Genomic DNA, 20,584 nt, shown 5'->3' with positions numbered 1-20,584 from the left:
GCAATACCCATGATGATATCCATAGTCCATCAGTGTTTCTCCTGGGAAAGCCAAGCCCACTTGCTTCTCAGCAGAACTTCCAGGGAGTTGACACCTGGCTCTGAGAGGGTGCTGGCCTAGGGGTCAGGGGTCACACAAACTCCAGAAAGAGGAAGTAGCTGGCTTGCAAGGCTGTCCTTTGGGATGGCTGAATAACCTTTGATCTGCCCTGAGGGGAATGTGGGCATTTAGCTATGGCCTGCAGCACAGCCTTTTATTTTCTAAGAAATGTGGGCCGGGGTGGAGATCTGCTTCAACTAATTCTGGTGGGATTGCATAGGCCGCTGCCAGGCCCCAGAGCATCATGGCAATTCACTGCTACACCGGCTGTTTGTCTAGAGGCTGACTTGTTCCCAGCAGGACTGAGTCAGCCAAGGGCATCACGTGCTCTCCTCCCCACTGGCTCGCCTTGCCCTCTCCTGGCCTGCAGTCACGTGGGTGGGGGTAGAGGGCACCAGGGCTGGGGCCCAGCCCCTTACACTGCTCAGACAAACTGTCCTAAGTCACCCTTTTCCTCCTGCAGGTGCAGCCTCAGCCCACTCCCCTACAAACCCACCGGTGGCCCCTGTCTGGTGTGTGGTTACCACCTGCCTACGTTTAATTCATGGCTGGGGGTTGGGAGGAACTTCCCAAGAAAGGAAAGAACTCCCCTGGGTCTTGCCCAGTTCCTGCCCGCCCGCAGGGCACATGGCATGAGCTGGGGCCTGGGGCTGGGAGTGGAAGCTGCCGATGGGCCCAGAGGACACTGTCCCAGCCTAGGCACGGCCATCATTCGTTAATCCACAGCCCTGGAATGTCTGCGGGCCAATCAGGGGGGTCTCCAAAGGCTCCCCAAGGGCTGTAATAATCCTGCAATGATTAGCAGAGGCCACAGGGTCAGTGCGCACCACTCGGTAGGTTGGTCGGCTGTCGGCAGGGAGGGCTGGCCAGGCCAGTGGCCAGAGGAGGGTGGGAGCCCCAGGATTGGAGCTAGCTGTCTGTCCCTTTTCATGCCAGCGCCAAAGGGAGGCTGTTTGGACACACTGATTACTCACAACCTCCCCCTTTTGTCTGCCAGCCCAGCCTGCCTCCTGGAGATTGAGAATAGCTCCATCCAGCCTGGGAAGCGAGCTGGACGGAGCTGGACGGCTGAGCCAGGCCGCGCCTGGAGCACTCAACAGGCCCATGCTTCTGTCCGAGCCTTCTGCTGGGCTGAGGGGCCGCCGGCCTGGCCTCCTGCTCATGCTTCTGGCTCTCCTTGGCATGGCCTGGGCAGAGATGCGGTCACTCCAGCTGCAGCAAGAGCAGGCTCCCGTGCCCGGAGGTAAGGAGCACCTGCGTGAGGAAAGAGGCGGAGGAGCTATGAGCTCTGCATAGGGGTACTGGGGGCTTCTGGAAGCCAGTTCCCAGGCCTGAGCCCTGGGCATGCTGCTGTGGTTTAGAGAGCAACTCTCAGACAGTCCAGGGGCCCTAGATGGATGGGGGAGGCTGGGGCTGGGGAGGAGGAAGAATGAAGGGGATTGGACCCAGGCTTGGGGGTCAAGCAGGAATATTGGCCCAGAGCCTGCAGCTGGGGCCCCAGGAGAGACTCAGTGGCCAAGAGGAGCCCCAGCCAGGGGGCTGCTGCCAGCCCAGGGCTGGCTCCCTCCTCACACTCAGCCCCCAGCCCCCACCCCCAGCTCTCAGCACAAGCACTCCTCTATACCTCAGTCTCTCTCCAATCCCCACTTTCTCCACCTCTCAGGACTCCCAGCCCTCTGCTCCTGGCCCTCCCCCACACACCCACCATCCTCCTGTCCCATCCTAGGTCTTGTTTCCTAAGGGCAGGGTTGCACTCTCACATTGCCATGGTGACCCCCACCCATCACCCCGGGGTGAGCCCGGGTCCTGCTGCTCAGGCGGCCTGACCTTGTCCCTGCCCCAGCCCTGAGCAGGAAGGAGAGTTTCCTGCTCCTCTCCCTGCACAACCGCCTGCGCAGCCGGGTCCACCCCCCTGCGGCCAACATGCAGAGAATGGTGAGTACCCAAACCCGGGTCGCTGAGGGGCGGCTGGAGGGGCAACCCTGAAGAGGGCTCGGGAGGCCAGGCCGGTGCCAGGCGCCCTTCCACCTGGACAGGGCAGGAGGGGCAGCCAGTCACCTTGCCCACTGAGGGGCACATGCCTGGTTGCTGGGGGCTCTGCAGCTTTCTGCTCCTCAGAGGGTCAGTCCTTTGGCTTTTCCTCGCATCCCATCCCGTTGCCCTGGAGACCAGGAGACATGGAAGGAGCTGGCAGAAAAGGGGAGCTTCACAAAGGAGTCCCAGCAGGATCAGAGGGGCAGGGGACTGGGAGGGAGAAGCATCCTGCTGGAGGCAGGGGCTTATTTGTGACCAGGACCCAGTGCTTCTTCATGGGTTTGTCTCGGCCACTAGGAGGGGCCCCTTCGAGTTCCCCACTCGTTCACCGGGGGCCAGGGAAGGGGGTGTAGGGTTTCCCATCACCCCAAATGGAACTTCGGGGTTGGAGGTATCATCCTGGGGCCCAGAAACACTGTCCCCATAGCGTGGGATCCCAGCTGTGCCAGCCCATGTTAACAGGCCAAGGAGTGAGGGCAGGACAGAGTGGGGGCGGGCAGGGTTCCCCATGGCTGCCTCCCATAAACTCCTCCGAGGCTGGTGCCGCGATGGCGACCTTGAGCGCTCGGAGGTCAGTTTCCCAGGAGGTGGGGGTGGGGCGGGCGGGGGTCGCTTCTCCCCCTTTCCCTGCTCTGCAGCAGCTCTGCCCCTCACAGGCCCGGGTCCTGGCTCCCATGCCCTGCTCCCCGCACACCCAGCCCTAGCACCTGGTGTGGGGTGCTCCCCATCAGCTGGTCAGCAGTGTCTATGCTTTTCATGGCCCTGTTGCCAAAGTCTGAGAAAACTACATTTCATAAAAGATACAAGTGGTGCCCCACCACTCAGCCTCCTTCATACCCACGGCTTTGGCCCTACACAGCTGGAATTAGGTGGGTGGACTGGACCAGGGCGTGGCCATGGGGGGACACATGTCATCCTGATTGCAGAGCCCTTCATTTCAGAGGAGGGGGGACTGTTGTGGGGGGTGATGGGGAGGTCAGCTGGTGTGTGGGTTGGGAGAGCAGATTAGGCCAGCTCCAGAGAACTGTGCTCGCTGGGGCCAAAGCACTGAGGCCCTGGAGACCTCTCACACCCTCTGTGGTCCTGTTTCCCTGTTGGTGCCCCTACACACTCCAAGGCGGGGGAATAGGATACAGCGACATGGCTGCTGCAACTTTTTGCATTGAAGAAGGGAAGCTAAGTAGAGCAATTTCTCACAATCGCCAGGGCCAGTTGTACCTAACAGCAAACACAAAACCAGTTCGGCAGTACAGAACTGCCCGGGGCTCACATTACCAGATGGAAAAAATTACGGCAGAAGCCCATCCTATCGCCTGGGCTGGCACTACTCCTCAGGAACACCTGTCCCCCTCGGGGGCGTGGTGCCCTGGGCAGGACCTGAGGGTGCCCACACAGGAGTCAGGAGGATGGAGACTCTGTCTTGGGTGGAGCCAGGCTCTCGGTCAGGAGTCCAGACACTGTAGGTGCTTTTTCCATCACATCTTGGAGAGCTTCTCGCAGGTCCTGTCTGACCCTCCCTGGCCCTGGTAAAGTGGGTGAAACCAGCTCAGAGAGGTCAAGCGGCCACCCAGGACTCCTGATCCAGTGCTCTCTGCATGACCCGGCACCCCGTGGGGGAATGGGATCACTAAGGCCTGGCCCAGAGGCCCCCTGCTGATGCCCTGTTTGTGCCGCCCCCAGGACTGGAGCGAGAGCCTGGCCCAGTGGGCTCAGGCCAGGGCGGCCCTCTGTGGTGCCCCGGCCCCAAGCCCGGTGTCGGCTCCCTGGGCCGCCCCGCAAGTGGGCTGGAACGTGCAGCTGCTGCCGGTGGGCTCAGCGTCCTTTGTCCACGTGGTGGGCTTGTGGTTCGCAGAGGGGCAGCGGTACAGCCATGCAGCAGCAGAGTGTGCCCGCAACGCCACCTGCACCCACTACACTCAGGTGAGACCAGGGTACCGGCTGCCAGGCCCCTGGGCCCCTGGGGTCAGCTCAGAGGGCTACAGTTTGTCCTAAAATTGGTGGTTGCTTCTTCTCCGATTTGTTTAGTTTTACTTTTTTTCAGCTTTAAATATGAAATATTTCAAATGTAACTCAAATAACAGACTCCCTCTTACCCCACTACCTAGATTTAGAAAATGTTGGGGGCAGGCCCCCTGCTGTAGCGGTTAAGTGCGTGTGCTCCGCTGTTGGCGGCCTGGGTCTGGATCCCAGGCGTGCACCGAGGCACCGCTTGTTAGGCCATGCTGTGGTGGTGCCCCATATAAAGTGGAGGAAGATGGGCACGGATGTTAGCTCAGGGCCAGTCTTCCTCAGCAAAAAACAACAACAACAACAAAAAAAAAAAAGAAAGAAAATATTAACTTTGTTTCTCATCTCTTGGGAAAAAAAAATCAAACCACAAAACTCAACTAAAGCCCTACTCCTGCCCTTTCCTCTATCCCTCCCCAGAGTAACCTTCTTGAAGTCCCGGTGGATCACTCCCAAGCATGTTCCCTTTTTTTTCCACTCAACAAATCTTTGTTGAGTGTCTTCTATATACCTGGCATTGTCTAGATGCCGGGGTACAGCACTGAAAAACACAGGCAAAATCCCAAGCATGTTTTAATACCTGTAGTATACATGAAAGTGTTCTGACACCTTTTCTACATGTGCAGGTGAGTTGTGTGTTATTAAATCCTGCATGTGTTCTCTCTCTGACGTCTCCTTTTGCATTTGTGTTTCTCGCTCCAGACCAGGTTTATAGGATTTTCTTGCATTGATCCAGATACACATGGGTGATTCACTATGAATAAGCCACCATTTACGGGCATCTAGGTTATTTCCACTTTTTTACTATTACAAGCCCAACTGCAAGCACAGATCCTAGTTCAGGTCGTCTTGCACATATGTGTCCAGAGTTTCTCTAGGACACACTTGGAAGGGGAATGGCTGGGTCACGGAGAGCTCGCAGCTACAACCTTACTAGCTATTGCCAAAGTGATGGTGCCAACTGTATTCCCGCCACTTTCCCTACGTTGTCAAGTTCCTTAATTTTTCCAATTCAATGCTGCGAAATGCCACCTCACTCTGTTTTTAATTTGCATTTCCCTGATTACCTGTGAGACTCAGCATATTTGCTATTCTGTTAATTGCCTGTTCATTGTGTCTTTTCCTGATTAATTCATAAGCATCCTTTCTATATGCTTTATACTTTTTCTTGGTCATCTGGATTGCAAATACCTTTTTCTAGCATAGGGCTTGTATTTTTTCTTATTTTTATTTATTTATTTATTTTCCCCCCAAAGCCCCAGTAGATAGTTGTATGTCATAGCTGCACATCCTTCTAGTTGCTGTATGTGGGACGCAGCCTCAGCATGGCCGGAGAAGCGGTGTGTTGGTGTGCGCCGGGATCCCAACCCGAGCCGCCAGCAGCGGAGCGCGCACACATAACCGCTAAGCCACGGGGCCGGCCCTGTATTTTTTCTTTATGTTATCTTTTATAAGATAAATCTTTAGAAGATCTTAATATTAAGGGAATCCATTTTCTTGAGTTTTTTCTTTATAGTTCATCCATTTGTTGTATCATGTTTAAGAAATATTTTTCTACTCTGACATCAGAAAGGTAGTCTTCCTATATTTTCTTCCAAAGTTTAGATGTTTTCCTTTTTCATATTGAAGTCATTAAGCCACCTGGAGTTTTTTGTGCATGGTGACGTAGGATTTCCCTTTTTCCACATGGGCACACTGTATTGAGTACTGAATCCCTTCTCCGCTGACTCATGATGCCACCTCAGTCATATACCCAGCTCACATAGCCGCATGGGTCTGTTGTTGAATTCTCTGTTCTATTCTGTTGATCTTTTTTTTTTTTGTATCCCTGCCCAAACTGTGTTTTAATTATTATGGTTTTATAAAAAGTTTTGAGGGCTGCCCCGTGGCTTAGCAGTTAAGTGCGCGTGCTCCGCTACTGGCGGCCCGGGTTCGGATCCCGGGCGCGCAACAACGCACCGCTTCTCCGGCCATGCTGAGGCCGCGTCCCACATACAGCAACTAGAAGGATGTGCAACTATGACGTACAACTATCTACTGGGGCTTTGGGGGGCAAAAAAATTTTTTTAAAAAGGTTTTGACGGGAAAATCCATCATATTATTATTATTGTTCAAAAATTTTTTGACTCCTGATTCTTTTATATGAATTTCATAAATAGCCTCTATCAGATTATAGACATTTCTTTCTAATCCATAATCCAAGTTTGTTAAGGATTTTTTAAAAATAATTTTATTTATTTATTTTTCCCCCAAAGCCCCAGTAGATAGTTGTATGTCATAGTTGCACATCCTTCTAGTTGCTGTATGTGGGACGCGGCCTCAGCATGGCCGGAGAAGTGGTGTGTCGGTGCGCGCCCGGGATCCGAACCCAGGCCACCAGCAGCAGAGCACGTGCACTTAACCACTAAGCCACGGGGCCGGCCCAAAGACAACTTTTTTTTTTTGTGAGGAGATCAGCCCTCTGCTAACATCTGCCAATCCTCCTCTTTTTATTTAGCTAAGGAAGTCTGCCAATCCTCCTCTTTTTTTTAGCTGAGGAAGACTGGCCCTGGGCTAACATCTGTGCCCATCTTCCTCCACTTTATATGGGACGCCACCACAGCATGGCTTGCCAAGCAGTGCGCCGGTGCATGCCTGGGATCCAAACTGGTGAACCCCGGACCACCACAGCGGAGCGTGCGCACTTAACCGCTTGCGCCACCGGGCTGGCCCCTGTTAAGGATTTTTTAAATCATAAATAGGTCTTGTGTTTTATTAAATACTTTTTCTGCATCTATTGAAATAATCATATGGTTTTTCCTTAATTACTAAAGTAATGAAATACATGAATAAATTTTGTGTGTGTGTGCAAAGCTGTTACATGACACTAGATCTTCCTGGTCACACATTTTAAATGTTTTATTAAATTTCAAACATATACAAAGCGATCAGAATGATTTAATGAACCCCCACATACCCATCACTCACCTTCAACAATTTTCAACTCATGGTTTTGTAGCTCATTGTTTCCTTACCTACTTCCCTCTCCTCCCATATTATTTTTAAACAAATTTCAGACATCATATAATTTTATCCATAAGTATATATGTCTAAAAGATGGCTCTTTTTAAAAAACATAATCTCAATACCAACATTAATATATATTTTTAAATGTTAACTCTTCCTTGCCTTCCTACCTGCAGGGCTGTAATTTATTTATGCACCATACGCTATAAGTTATTCAAACGCTAAAATACTTATGTATTAGTAAACAGTTGCTATCCCAAGTTCCCAGAATGCCACTGGCCTAGCCTCTTCACAGGGACACCTGGGATCTTTCCTATGATCTAGAACCAAAGGGTGACTACCTGTCACAGTGGTGGGTATCCAGGATCCTGCTCCAGCCCAGCATCTGTTCTGATTGGCAAGCACCCATGCCTACCGGTTGTTAAATATTTTAAATATCTACCTACTTAGCATGTCATGTGATGTGAAATAATGTGATGGAGGGATGTGCGGTGTGTTGTTGTTGTTTTTAATTCATTGCTGGATTTGGTTTGCTAAATATTATTTGATGGTGAAATTGACCTCTGATTTTCTTTTCTCATACTGCCCTAGCTGAGTTATAGCAATGCTATACTGACCTCATAAAGTAGGTTGGAAGCTTTGCCTCATTTTCTACTTCCTGGAATAGTTTCTGTAACATTTGCTATAACTCTCCTATAAAACTATTTGGGCCTCGTTCTATTTTTCAGTTGTTTGTTTTATGTGTATGTGTATGTATGCGTGGATTTTAACTACTGATTCAAATTTTAGAAATGGTCATAGGTCATTGGATTTTCTATTTCTTCTTGAGACAGTTTTGCCAAGCCTCTATTTTCTAGGAAATTGTCCCTTTTATGTTTTCCAATTTATTGGTCATAATTGTTCTTTTCTTTTAATTTCTTGCAGTTTATTTTATGAGTTGATTATACATAGACTATCCCATTCATTATATTTACTTTTGGAACTCAGTCGTTCAGATTCTAAAAAATGAATTGGTAAAAAAAAAAAAAAAATGGGTTGCTGGCTTGTTTTTCATTAACATTCAATTACAAATGTAATATAAGCTCCTGAATCTGTACAATAAAATGGCAGGTAGATGGTGACAGTGAGAAAACTTAAAGTCAAACTTTATAATTGTTCATTATTTAATAGAGATTTAAAACTAAAATTAAACAGATTTTAAAAATACTTACTGTGTCTGTAGCTATGTCCTTTTACAATTCCCAACTTAATTTGTGCCTTCTCTCTTTTATTCTTTACCAATCTTCCCAAAGCTGTGTCTATTTTAACAAATTAGCTTTTTGTTTTTATTCTTTTTATTAATTTCTGCTCTTATTTTTATTATTTTCTTTCTTCTCCTTTATTTGGTTTATTATTCTTTTTTATATTCTTGATATGGGTTCTTAGCTCATTAATTTTGTCTTTTTTCATTTCTGCTCTATGCATTTAAAGCTATAAATTTCCCTCTAAACTTCGTTAGCTGTATCCCCTAAGTTTTGATATTTAGTGTTTTCCTTGTCATTTAGGTCTGTTTTCTATTTTTCATCATGATGTTGTCTTTGATTTTGAGTGTATATTTACATTTCTAAACTATGCTTTCTCCTTTCCTTACTTCTAAATTATTTACTTTAGATTTTATTGCATGGAATTCATAGAATGTGGCCTGGATATTGGTTCTTTGGTATCTGGTGAATCTTGCTTTGTGGTTTAGTGAGGGGGTCAACATTTGCAAAAGTTCCATGCAGTCCTAAAAAGAATGTATATTCTCTAATTGGTGGATACATATATATGACTCCATGTTCTTATCTCCCTACCTCATACTTGTCATTTTTAGTGGCTACCAGAGTTTGCCTAGCTATTCCTGAGTATCAACAATTTGTGCTGTTTCCAAGTTGTCACAGATTCTAAGACTTTAAATCAAAGTTTTGAATACTGTTAAAGACCTATATCTGTTAGCTTTTGCTGCATGACACACTACCCCAAAATTCAGCATCTTATGATTCTGCAGGTGGGCAAATTGGGTTGGCTCAGCTGGGAGGTTCTTCTGGTCTTGGCTGGACCCGCTTGTGCAACTACAGTCAGCTGCTGGGTTGGCGGGGAGCTGGCTGTCTAGCGTGGCCGCAACTGGCTCATCTCTGCCCCGTGAGCTCTTTCACCCTTCAGCAGGCTTGTTCATGTGGTGGCTGAGCATGAGAGATCATGAGAGTGAGTGAAAATTGCAAGTTCTCCTGAGGCCTAGTTTCAAAACCAGCTCAATATCACCTCTGCTTTATTCTGTTGGCCAATGCAAGTCACAGGGCCAGCTAGATTCAAGATATGGGAAAGTGAGTCCTCTTCATGCAAAGAACTGCAAAGCCACATTTAAAAGAATGGGCCACCGGGAGAAGTGAAGGGTTGTGGCCATTTTTGCAATCCATCGCAAGGCCTTTGACGTCCAAGGCTGTCTTTTGCCACTCTCTTCCACCCATTCACAATCTCCCCTCCCTTCAGGTATCAGCTGACCCTCACCTCCCCACCTAAGAAGCCTTTCTAGACTATTCCCACCCATCCTTATAGCCCTGCCTGGCACAGCTGCTGCTCCTGAAGCCCCAGAGAGGTGAGGGAGCTGTCTGTCTCCCTGGTTTGGGGCAAAACCTGTGTTCCCCCTCCCCAGACGAGCATCATCTGTGCTGATGGCCCCCAGACTGGGAGTGGCCTGTGATAGGGTTTCTGAGCCACTGTGTCTCCCGCAGCTCGTGTGGGCCACCTCGAGCCAGCTGGGCTGTGGGCAGCACCCCTGCTCTGGGGCTCAGGCCGAGATGGAAGCCTTTGTCTGTGCCTACTCTCCCGGGTAAGCCCCGCCGCGGCAGCTGCCCTCCATCCCCTGCTGGGTGGGAGGGATACTTTCACCCTGGGTGAGAAGCCCACCCACACACCCCAAAAGCCTTTACTCCTAGGTCTGCACCTTAGTCTGCACCTTGGAAGAGGGAAGAAGGGGGAAAGGGAGAGAGTGGAGAAGTGGGCAGCACCCACGATCTGGCCATGCAGAATGCAGCTTCTCCTCAGATGCCCTTCCTGGAAGCACTACTCTGCTTTCAGGGAATTTGCCAGTATGAGTTTGGAGGTCATCTTTTCTTTCCTGGGAAATCTCCCTGTCTCACCCAGCTCCCTGACTCCCTGGCTGGTCCAGAAGGAGCTGAAGGGGCCAGTGGGGCAGGCAGCAAGACCTGCCCCTGCCTTGCCCAAGGCCAGGCCCTTCCAGCCCTCTGGTGCTTGCTCTCACAGAGGCAACTGGGAGGTAAACGGCAAGACAATCGCCCCCTATAAGAAGGGCGCCTGGTGTTCGCTCTGCACGGCCAGCATCTCGGGCTGCTTCAAGGCCTGGGACCATGCAGGCGGGCTCTGTGGTAAGTGTCCCACTCGGTTGCCTCCTCCTGGAGCACTGGGTACAAGAGAGCTTCATCTAGTGACCTTGGAGGAGGGTGGCAGCATCCTGAGGGGCTGTCCCGGATGCCCTGGGCCTCAGCACCCAGAGAGGCACCTGCCTGGGGAGGGACCCCCCCTCAGAGTTCCCTCCTTGTCTGACCAGAGGTCCCCAGGAACCCATGTCGCATGAGCTGCCGGAACCACGGACATCTCAACATCAGCACCTGCCACTGCCACTGTCCCCCTGGCTACACAGGCAGATACTGCCAAGGTGAGGGGCACCTGGAGTTCCAGATCACAACTGCCTGGGGGACGCAGTGAGTGAAGTCTAGGCCCAGCACATGCGCAGGCAGCCCCTGGGGGTAAGGAGGGACTGAGCTGGGATGCTCGCACACATGCTCGCGTGGTGTGGCCAGGGGCTGTGTTGCGCTCATTGAGAGGGTTTCGAGGGAGTCTTGAGTGAGTCAGAGGGTGCTGACCGTGTATTTGCTGATCTGCACACTGCATATAGTCATTCAACAAGCATTCATTGAGCACCGACTGTCTGCCAGACCCTGAGCTGTGCAGGGGGTTTAAAGTGGAATCAGATTTGGCCACTTAGGCTCTGGGGTGGTGGGAGGAGGAATTAGGATCCACAAGTGGATTCTTGTCCCACTGTGCCCCCTCCCCAGCTCTGTGCCATGAGCAGATCACCTTCCAAACCCCAATTTGCTTCTCTCTACAATGAGATCAAACCAAAGAAGCCAAGGGTGGCAGCGGTTGGAAGGCCTGATGGGTTCTGTCCCTGTTCTTGCTGTGGTTGGCCATTCCCTGCACATCTGCAGCCTGAGGGGGGCAGCATGCCGTCCAGGGATTGCAGACTGAGTGCCATCCCCTCTTGCCCCGTCCTGGCAGTGCGGTGCAGTGTGCAGTGTGTGCACGGCCAGTTCCGGGAAGAAGAGTGCTCCTGTGTCTGCAATGTCGGCTATGGGGGAGCCCAGTGTGCCAGTGAGTCCTGCCCCAAGGCCCCGATGAGTCAGGCCCCTCCCAGGACCCCCTCTGTGGAGTGCTGGGTCCAACTCATACCAGCTCACAGGAGCCCATTGTGCGCAATCTCTTCCCAACTCCCCATTCAGTGACATCACATTGGTAGCTTGAAATTGACCATGGTGGGGATATTTACACCACAGAGATTAGCAAATGCTACATACCATAGGTTTGTTTTTCTTTTTTATTTTTTGGTGAGGAAGCTTAGCCCTGAGCTAACATCTGTGCCCATCTTCCTCTATTTTGTACATGGGGTGCTGCCACAGCATGGCTTGATGAGCGGTGCATAGGTCCACGCCTGGAATCCGAACCCGCAAACCCTGGGCCACTGAAGCAGAGTGCACGAACTTAACCACAGTGCCACCAGGCCGGCCCCCCCATAGATTTGTGTGTGTGTGTGTGTGTGTGTGTGTGTGTGTGTGTGTGTGAGGAAGATCAGCTCTAAGCTAACATTCGATGCCAATCCTCCTCTTTTTTGCCGAGAAAGATTGGCCCTGGGCTAACATCCGTGCCCATCTTCCTCTACTTTATACGGGACGCTGCCATAGCATGGCTTAGACAAGTGGTGTGTCGATGTGCACCTGGGATCCGAACCTGTGAACCCCAGGCCGCCAAAGCAGAGTGCGCACACTTAACCACTACGCCACTGGGCCGGCCCCTCCATAGATTTTTCTTTTAGAGAGAGAGCTGGTTGTTACACATTTTCTAACACACCACTGACCCCCACCCCCTCTCCAGCTTGGAGCCGGTGGCCAGAGGAAGGGGTACCTTGAGCTTAGCTCCCTGGCAGGGCAGAGGGGTAACGATTCTGAGGTCTCCACACACGAACTCAGGCTTCCCTCCCCCCAGCCAAGGTGCACTTTCCCTTCCACATCTGTGACCTGAGGATTGACGGAGACTGCTTCATGGTGTCTTCGGAGGCAGACACCTATTATGGAGCCAAGATGAAATGCCAGGTGACAGCTGACCCCTGACTTCTCAGGGACCCCCCAGGGTCTCAAGAAAGGGTCTTAATGGGGGGACCCTGGACTAAGAGATGGTTCCCTCGACTTCTCTTGAGCTGCCTCTCATCATTAGTATAAAGCAGGGGTCACAAACTCAGAGGCCCGTGGAAGCCCGGAGGTCACTTAATGAGCTGAGGGACCCAGGGATGAGGCCCCAGTCAACTGCCATCTAAGGAGCCATCCTGAGTCAGCTCCAGCTGCTGGCTGCCAGGCAGGAATGCGAGTTCAGAGAGGCCAGAACTTGGGATTTTTCGAGAGAACCAGAAATTCAGATTTTCATTGGCATCTCTCGATTTACTAACGTTGGCAACCAATTCAAATGCATTTAAGACACTGAGCAGGTGAAACAAAACACTTCCGAGGGTGGGACCCTGACAGCCTGGGTCCCTGTGCACAGAAAGAGGAGATGCAGGCAGGGGAGAGGAAGGGGGACCCCTACTCTAATAGGCAGGAGGCTGGGGGGGTGGGGATGATGACAGCCCGGCCAGCACACAGATTTGACATCCATGACCGGGAAGGGCTGGCCTGAGCTCTGGGGCCCTGCCAGCATGACCCAGAGTGGGGGTTACAGGGAAAGGGCGGGGTGCTAGCCCAGATTGAGAGCCAGAAAGTGCAGGACATCCTCGCCTTCTACCTGGGCCGCCTGGAGACCACCAACGAGGTGACCGACAGCGACTTTGAGACCAGAAACTTCTGGATCGGTGAGTGCCTGGCTGGGTGGGGGTGCGGTGAGGGCAGGGGCTGGGTACCCCACACTGCTCCAGGAATCCGGGCAGTGGAAACCCAGAGCACTCACCAGCAGACAGTAAGGGTGTGTGTAGTGAGGGCTTGGAGCCCAGAATGGGTCAGCAGTTGGGCTGGTGATCCCCTTCCCTGGGGAGAGCGCTGAGGGGAGGGAGAACCACCAAGGGGTCTGGAAGAGCTGGGTTAAGGCCTGGGGGCTGGACAGGCATTCAGCAGGGAGCCTGGGCTCTGAGTGGGGCCAATCTTGGCTGCTGTGGCCCAGGGCTCACCTACAAGACCACTAAGGGCTCCTTCCGCTGGACCACCGGGGAGCACCAGTCCTTCACCAGTTTCGCCTTCGGGCAGCCTGACAACCAGGGGTGAGTGTGGGGTGCCTTCCCTCCCCTGAGCCCACCTTCTCACCTGAGCCTGTTTGCTGAGCCTCCCGACACCACCGAAGAACCTCCACCAGCCTGCTCCCTGGCTGAGCCCTTTGAGGGTCTGGGCCTTACCCGGTGCCCAAGAAGTCTGGGCACATCTGGGTGTGGGTATGATGCTGAGGTGATGCACATTCCTGGCCTCCTCATAAAGGAGAAGGAACCCAAGAAGGCTTCATCCCTCCACCAGTCCCGTCGTCCCCTCAGCTGTCCCTCCATCCCTCCGTTATCTATCCACCCCTCCCCCCACCACGCTCCCTCTGCCTGTATCAATACTCCAGTTCCAGCATTCTTTAGCTATTCACCCACCTGCATCCATTCACACACACATCCAGCTACCAGCCAGCCTGTGTGGAGGGCCTTCTGGTTATGTGGCCCTGGCCTGGTCTTCAAAGCCCAGGAATGCCCAAGGCAGGGGTGACAGGGGTGAAGGTGGTCAAACTGTGTGGCCACCAAGGGCTCCAAAGACCTTGCCTAGCCCTCCCTTGACCTCCTTGACAGCAGCCGGGCCGATGCCCCTGGCCTTCACCTAGAGGAAGTCAGCTGATCAGGCTCCCGGGCACACCTTCTCCCAGCTGGAGGCTGGATGGACGTGGGGTTGTGTGTTCCAGGTCCCACCCCCCCACATTGGCCGGTGTGGCTGAGTGCTGGTGGTGGGTAGATGGAGTTGGTACCCCAGGTAGGGGGTTTGCTGAGACCTCCCGGCTGCAGTGGTCTGGCGAATGGGCATGGGAGCATGGGGATATCTGGCTCCCAGAAGCCCCATGCGCAGAATGGGGGCACCTAGGTCTCTTAGGTACAGGTAGCCTGCTGCGTGGAGGATTTCAGCCTCTCCCAGACTCCTAACTTCATTCCTCCACCCTGAGCACCCGACATTCGGCCCCGTAGGTTTGGCAACTGCGTGGAGCTGCAGGCATCGGCCGCCTTCAACTGGAACGACCAACGCTGTAAAACTCGAAATCGTTACATCTGCCAGTTTGGTGAGGCCCCTCCCACGGCTCCCCTCCTCTGGTCCCTGTCTCCTGGGGTACCCACTGGCCCACTCCAGGTGCTAGGATATCCAGGTCACAAGCTCAGAGGGTGTCCAAGCACACAGGGCCACCAAGGACATTTTGCTCAGGGCCTTGCTGTGCCTGCGGGCACCTGAGGCCCAGAGGAGGCAACACGGGCCCAGCTTCACACAGCACATCCATGCAGTGGCAGGAACTGCAGCCTGGCCAGGATTTCTCCACAGTCTCTTTCCTCCTGTCACTAAAGCTGCCACTTAGGGAACTGTCATGTTCCCGGTGTCCCTAATTCCCTAGAGCCCCATGAACTATGTTTGTGGGGTGGGGGTGGGGGCAGAGGTGAAACCTGGCCCAGAGCTGGCTTCCAGCAGCACCTGATGGAAGGGTCTGGAGCTCCACGAGGGACCATGGCCATGGGTACTTCTGAACCAAGTGCAGCAGGGTCCCCGTCCCAGGACTGCCTGGGCTGCCACTGCCCCTCACTCTGTTCTGCTTCCTTTCCAGCTCAGGAGCACATTTCCCGGTGGGACCCGGGGCCCTGAGGCTCGACTGGGCATCTTCCCTGCCAGACCCTGGGTGGACCAGCCCTGCTTGCTTGTCTTCCCACTCTTCTGGAACAAGGGCCAGTCCAGGACCGCAAGCCTCACATCCAAAGAGGTCTTAGACCTTACTTGTAGTGAAGCCAATAGGGAGCCTGACATAGGGGGAGGGGAGCCTGGGGCCCCTCAGCTGGCTTTTGATTGGGAAGATGGGCCTCAATTAGGTGCTGAGGCAGAAGCCAGGGCCAGTGGTCAGAAGAGAGCGCTCTCCTCCATCTGGGCCAGACCCTCTGCGGGAGATGGAGGTTCCTTGCTGCCCAGGATGTGCCCCACAAAGGATTAAACTAAGTTATGAATCAGCCAGACTCGAGAATGCTTGTTTTGAAGGGGAATTCAGACGATCCAGGATGATCCTGGGAAGACTGGAGGGTGCCTGAGGCTTCCCTGCTGGTTGCCTCCTACCCACCCCAGTCCCTTCACTGGTCACCCATGTGGCCCAGGGCCCCCTCTGGAAGTTTTTAGGTTCCCCAGTGGGGTAGGAGGCCAGACTCCCTGCCTCAGTGAGGGGTCTTTTTTTGCAGCAGCTCCCAGGCAGGCAGGGTGGAAACCACTCTGAGCTCCTGTGTGTCTGTGTCTTGTGTCCCCGGGTGGAGTGCTTTCACAAATCCAGGACTGACAGTGGAACCAGAACCTGGAAAGTACCATCCCCTTGCCCAGCTCCCCGAACATCATAGCTCATCATAGTCGCACTTACACGTGTCAGGCACTGCAATCAACACTTGACATCCTGGGCCGGCCTCCTGGCTTAGCGGTTAAGTGCGCGCGCTCCGCTGCTGGCGGCCCGGGGTTTGGATCCCGGGTGCGCACCGACGCACCACTTCTCAGGCCGTGCTGAGGCCACATCCCACATACAGCAACTAGAAAGATGTGCAACTATGACATACAACTATCTACAGGGGCTTTGGGGAGAAAAAAAGGAGGAGGATTGGCAATAGATGTTAGCTCAGAGCCGGTCTTCCTCAGCAAAAAGAGGAGGACTAGCATGGTTGTTAGCTCAGGGCTGATCTTCCTCACAAAAAAAAAAGAAAGAAAGAAAAAAAAGAAAAAACTTAAAAAAAACCACCTGACATCTAGTAACTCATTTAAACCCTCACACATCCTCATTGAGAAGGGGCCCCATTTTACATTGTGGAAATGGAAACACAGAGAGGTTGAGTAACTTGCCCAAGGTCACATAGCTGGGAATCAAACACAGCCAGTGTGGCTATCATTTAATCTTTCTATTTTCTTTTGGTGGTTCAGCCTGTTTCACTGCAGGAGTAGGGAAAGCTGTCTTGTGCCCTGGCTCAGAGCACAGGAACACACATTAAGTTCACACACATGTTCCCAACTGTCTCAACCACCCTGCGAAAGTTGGGGGGGGGGGCAGTCGCAGCAGGACCAAGCCCCAGACCCCAGACCACTGCCCAGAGATTTGCCCAAAGTCGCCTGCAAGGGCCAGGCCTCACACTCTCCGGGCTGGCTTGCCCACTGCGCCCACTGCACCCACTGAGTCGTGGGAGGCGAGAGGGGGCCCCTGCTCTCCGCCTTGGTCCTGTCGGGCAGAGTCTGCAATCCGGCCACAAGCTTTTCTTCGGGACACAGCCACACAGCAGGGGCCATGGACGCGCGCTCCGTGAGACGTGGCCCTGCGCCCCAGCGGGTCCTACGCCAGGGCCCTGCCCACGTGCGCGCCCGAGACCCCTCCCCACCGTCCGCGCAAGTCACCCCCACGGCCCACCATTCCTGCGAGCTCAGTCTTCGGTTCTCTGGGACGGCTCCCACCCCTCCACCCCCACCCCAAGCTGCGCCTCGCCCAGGTCACCAGGCCAAAGCCCTTGAGCAGGCCGCTCTCACCTGCGCCCCTTCGGTGCTCAGCCGCTCATTCCCGGCGCCTCCTGCCTGCTCTGGCTGGGCCGCCTCCTCCTCACGCCCACCGGGGGATGGCACGTTCCGGGTCAAGGCGGGAAACCCTGGACGCCTGAGGCCTGCGCTGGTCCCTCTGCAGCCGGCAGGCGTGTCAGAGACTTGAGTGCGCCCTGCGCGCGCCCGCCAGGGGTGGGAGGCATGGCCCGGGTGCGCGTCACCGAGGCAGCGGGAAGTGGGGCCACGGGCTGCAGGGCAGGCGGGAGCGACCGGCCCGAGACCCTCCCACCCATCCCCCGCGCCGTCATGAGTCGGATGTGTGTAGGCAGGTGTCGCGGGGGACGGGATCACCTTCCCCATCCAGGCAGGTGCAGACACCAGGTGCGGGCAGACCTGTCTCCAGGTTCCTTCCTTTGTTGCCTCCTCTAAGGCCACAGCCAGGGAAACTGAGGGACGTCTGTAGAGTCACCTCTGTGGTCCGTATGGCCTGGAGCTTTGGACACCTGAAGGAAGACTCACTGATGGGGCAGGTGAGAAGCCTCACGGTGTGAAGAGGCCGGGAAAGCTGGGGAGCCATGTGCCTCCTCTGGAGTTCTCTGTCCTACCATTGGCTCACTTGTTTCCCTCTATTTCACAGCTCCTTGCCAGGCTGTGCCACCCGAGGCGCTGGTGCTGTGCCTGGGGCAGCCCCAACTCCATCCGTGCTTCCTCCTTTAGTTATTCATCATTCTCTCAGGCACTCCTGGCCCTTATATCTCAGGATGCCCAACATTCCGGAGAGAAAATCCAGTCTATGAAATCAGAAGGTGATGGCAAAGGAATAGCAGAGTGATTATGATACAGAAATGTTCTTCATTTCACAGTGGGCCTCTTTAGTGAGTTCTGTAAAACTTACAAGACCTGACTTACAATATGTCTGTTTTTGTAGCGTTTTATCTTGGGAACTTGTTTTTAATTCATATGGTAAACTCTTCTAAGCCATGTGTATATTTTCCCCAAAGTCTATAAAAGTCCTGGTGCTTCCTTCGTGTATGGGAGGAAGTGATGAGGTCCAATCTAGTTCTTTACCTGTTTCTTTGAAAGCCCCCACCTGTGTTGGGCTTCCCCCAGCAGAAAGAGAGAAGACCAACTGAGTGTGGCCCAGACTCAGAGTGAGAACCAGCTGGCGTCCAGGGACAGAGGGAGAATGGGGAACAACTAGTCGATGCTTCCAGGGAGAAAGCAAGCCTTCTCCCAAGGTTTCCCCAGAACTGGGCAGAGGACTCCCTTGGAATGCCTTCTGGCTCAAGAGAGTGTTCTAAAACATGGTTCTAGAAGGCAGAGTTTTCTCTTGGTCACAAATGTGGTGGCTTGTAGGTTCTCCAAATGTTTTGGCTGCAAATCTCTGTAAAAACTTGAGCATGTGCTTCCATTATGTTCTATGTACTTATTTATGAATTATCTACATGTACTATGGTACTAAAATATTAGGCACATTATGAAACAGACACAAATAAAAACTTTAAAAGGTAAAAATAAAGATGAATGTAAATGTCCTAATATTTTCATTGTGCACCCCGAAGGGCTGCCTTGTGGTGCGCTCGGAGGCGCCCACTGCTCTCTGGAGACCATGCATGTGAGAACCCAAGCTGCACAGCCCGGGGTGCCAAAAGAACAAGGCAGCCATTGGGCATTGCCTTCCTCTGCTCTTGGTCATGAGTTAGGAGCTGCCCTGGACACATCTCAGGGTTATATTTACTTGATGCGAACCAGACGTACACGGAGACAGTTTGTCACCATTTCTGGCTTTGCACTTATCCTGCCACTAGCTATGGCTCCGATGGACACCTCCCCAAAGAGCAGCTCTCGCCTGCACACACGGCAATTTCAGAACCTTAGTCCCTGAATAATGCACTGATTTAGAAGCCTTGTTTGCATCCCTAATTTCCTGTTCCAGCTCCTCTTACCACTGCTTCTGCCAGCTTTGTGTTTCTGTTCACACTCTCCCCATTTATTCATTATGCCTGCTCCCACGTGTTTCTTCTTTATTTGTGATGATCTGAACTGGGGTCTGTTATGGCCCCGTCTCCTTCCTGTTCCTAGAGTGGTGAGAGGGTGTGTCCAGGCAGGTGAAAGACTGGGAGGTGCTATGATTAGTGTCTAGAATGCACCAGGGCCCAGTTCTACATTGTTGCGTGCCCATGTTGAGTTGCTTTGCTGGTTGGAGGCAGAAATGTATCAGTCACAATTCTTAGTTGCAACCAATAGAAACATAGAAACAGGTCTGGCTAATAATCATAGCAGAGAAGGAATTTATCGAAAGGACAATGATTTAAAAATAGGCAAAGGACTTGAAGAGTTCTCCAAAGAAGATATACAAATGGCCAATAAGCACATGAAATCACTAGGCATTAGGAAATCCAAATCACTAGGCATTAGGAAATCCAAATCAAGCCCCAATGAGATACTACTTCAAACCCCGTAGGATGGCTATTATCAAAGAAGCAGACAATCACAAGTGTTGATGAAGATGTGGACCAACTAGAACCCTCATACATGCTGAAGGGAATGTAAAATTGTGCAGCCATGGTAGAAAACAGTCTGGCAATTCCTCAAAAAATTAAACACAACTGACATATGACCCAGCAATTCCACTCCTAGACACATACCCAAGAGAATTCAAAACAAGTGCTCAAACAAATTGTTATACAGCAAGTTCATAGCAGCACTATTTACAATAGTCAAGAGGTAGAAACAACACAAATGTCCATCAATGGATGGATAAACAAATTGTGGTATGTATACAAATGGAATATTATTCAGCCATTAAAAGGAATAAAGTACTGGGGCTGGCCCGGTGGCATAGTGGTTAAGTTCGTGTGCTCTGCTTCGGCAGCCCAGGGTTTGCAGGTTTGGATCCCAGGCACGGACCTATGCACCGCTTATCAAGCCATGCTGTGGCAGGCGTCCCACATATAAGTAGAGGAAGATGGGCATAGATGTTAGCCCAGGGCCAATCTTCCTCAGCAAAAAGAGGAGGATTGGCAACAGATCTTAGCTCAGGGCTAATCTTCCTTACCAAAAAAAATAAAAGGAATGCAGTACTGACACATGCTACATGGTGGATGAACCTCAAAAATGTTATTTTAAGTGAGAGAAGCTAGTCACAAAAGGTCACATGTTGTATGATTCCATTTATATGAAATATTCAGAATAGGTAAATCTGGAGAAACAAAATGCACATTGGTGGTTGCCTGGGGCAGCAGGAGAACCGAAGTAACTGCTTAATGGGTACGGATTTTACTTTGGAATGATAAAAATGTTGTGGAATTTAGACAGAGGTGGTGGTTGCATAACATTGTGAATGTACTAAATGCCATCAAATTGGTTAGTTT

The 20,584-nt window shown here is 52.3% G+C and overlaps 1 protein-coding gene across 1 annotated transcript; it reads left to right on the top strand.

Annotated features, from left to right (window-relative positions):
• Positions 1–906: 906 nt before the first annotated feature.
• LOC131396194 (C-type lectin domain family 18 member A-like) lies at positions 907–15,347 on the top strand. The gene is made up of 13 exons (XM_058528262.1): positions 907–932; positions 1,097–1,342; positions 1,943–2,034; positions 3,814–4,053; positions 9,897–9,994; positions 10,429–10,550; positions 10,733–10,840; positions 11,464–11,556; positions 12,445–12,551; positions 13,171–13,300; positions 13,606–13,702; positions 14,648–14,739; positions 15,271–15,347. Exons 2-13 carry the CDS (start codon positions 1,204–1,206, stop codon positions 15,306–15,308), a joined length of 1,356 nt encoding a protein of 451 aa, XP_058384245.1. The 5' UTR covers positions 907–932; positions 1,097–1,203; the 3' UTR covers positions 15,309–15,347.
• The last annotated feature ends 5,237 nt before the right edge of the window (positions 15,348–20,584 follow it).

The sequence above is a fragment of the Diceros bicornis genome, chromosome 32, assembly GCF_020826845.1.
Source record: "Diceros bicornis minor isolate mBicDic1 chromosome 32, mDicBic1.mat.cur, whole genome shotgun sequence".
NCBI classification, from domain to species: domain Eukaryota; kingdom Metazoa; phylum Chordata; class Mammalia; order Perissodactyla; family Rhinocerotidae; genus Diceros; species Diceros bicornis.
Note: the sequence above shows the minus strand (reverse complement) of the source record. Positions and strands in the feature narration are given on the sequence as shown.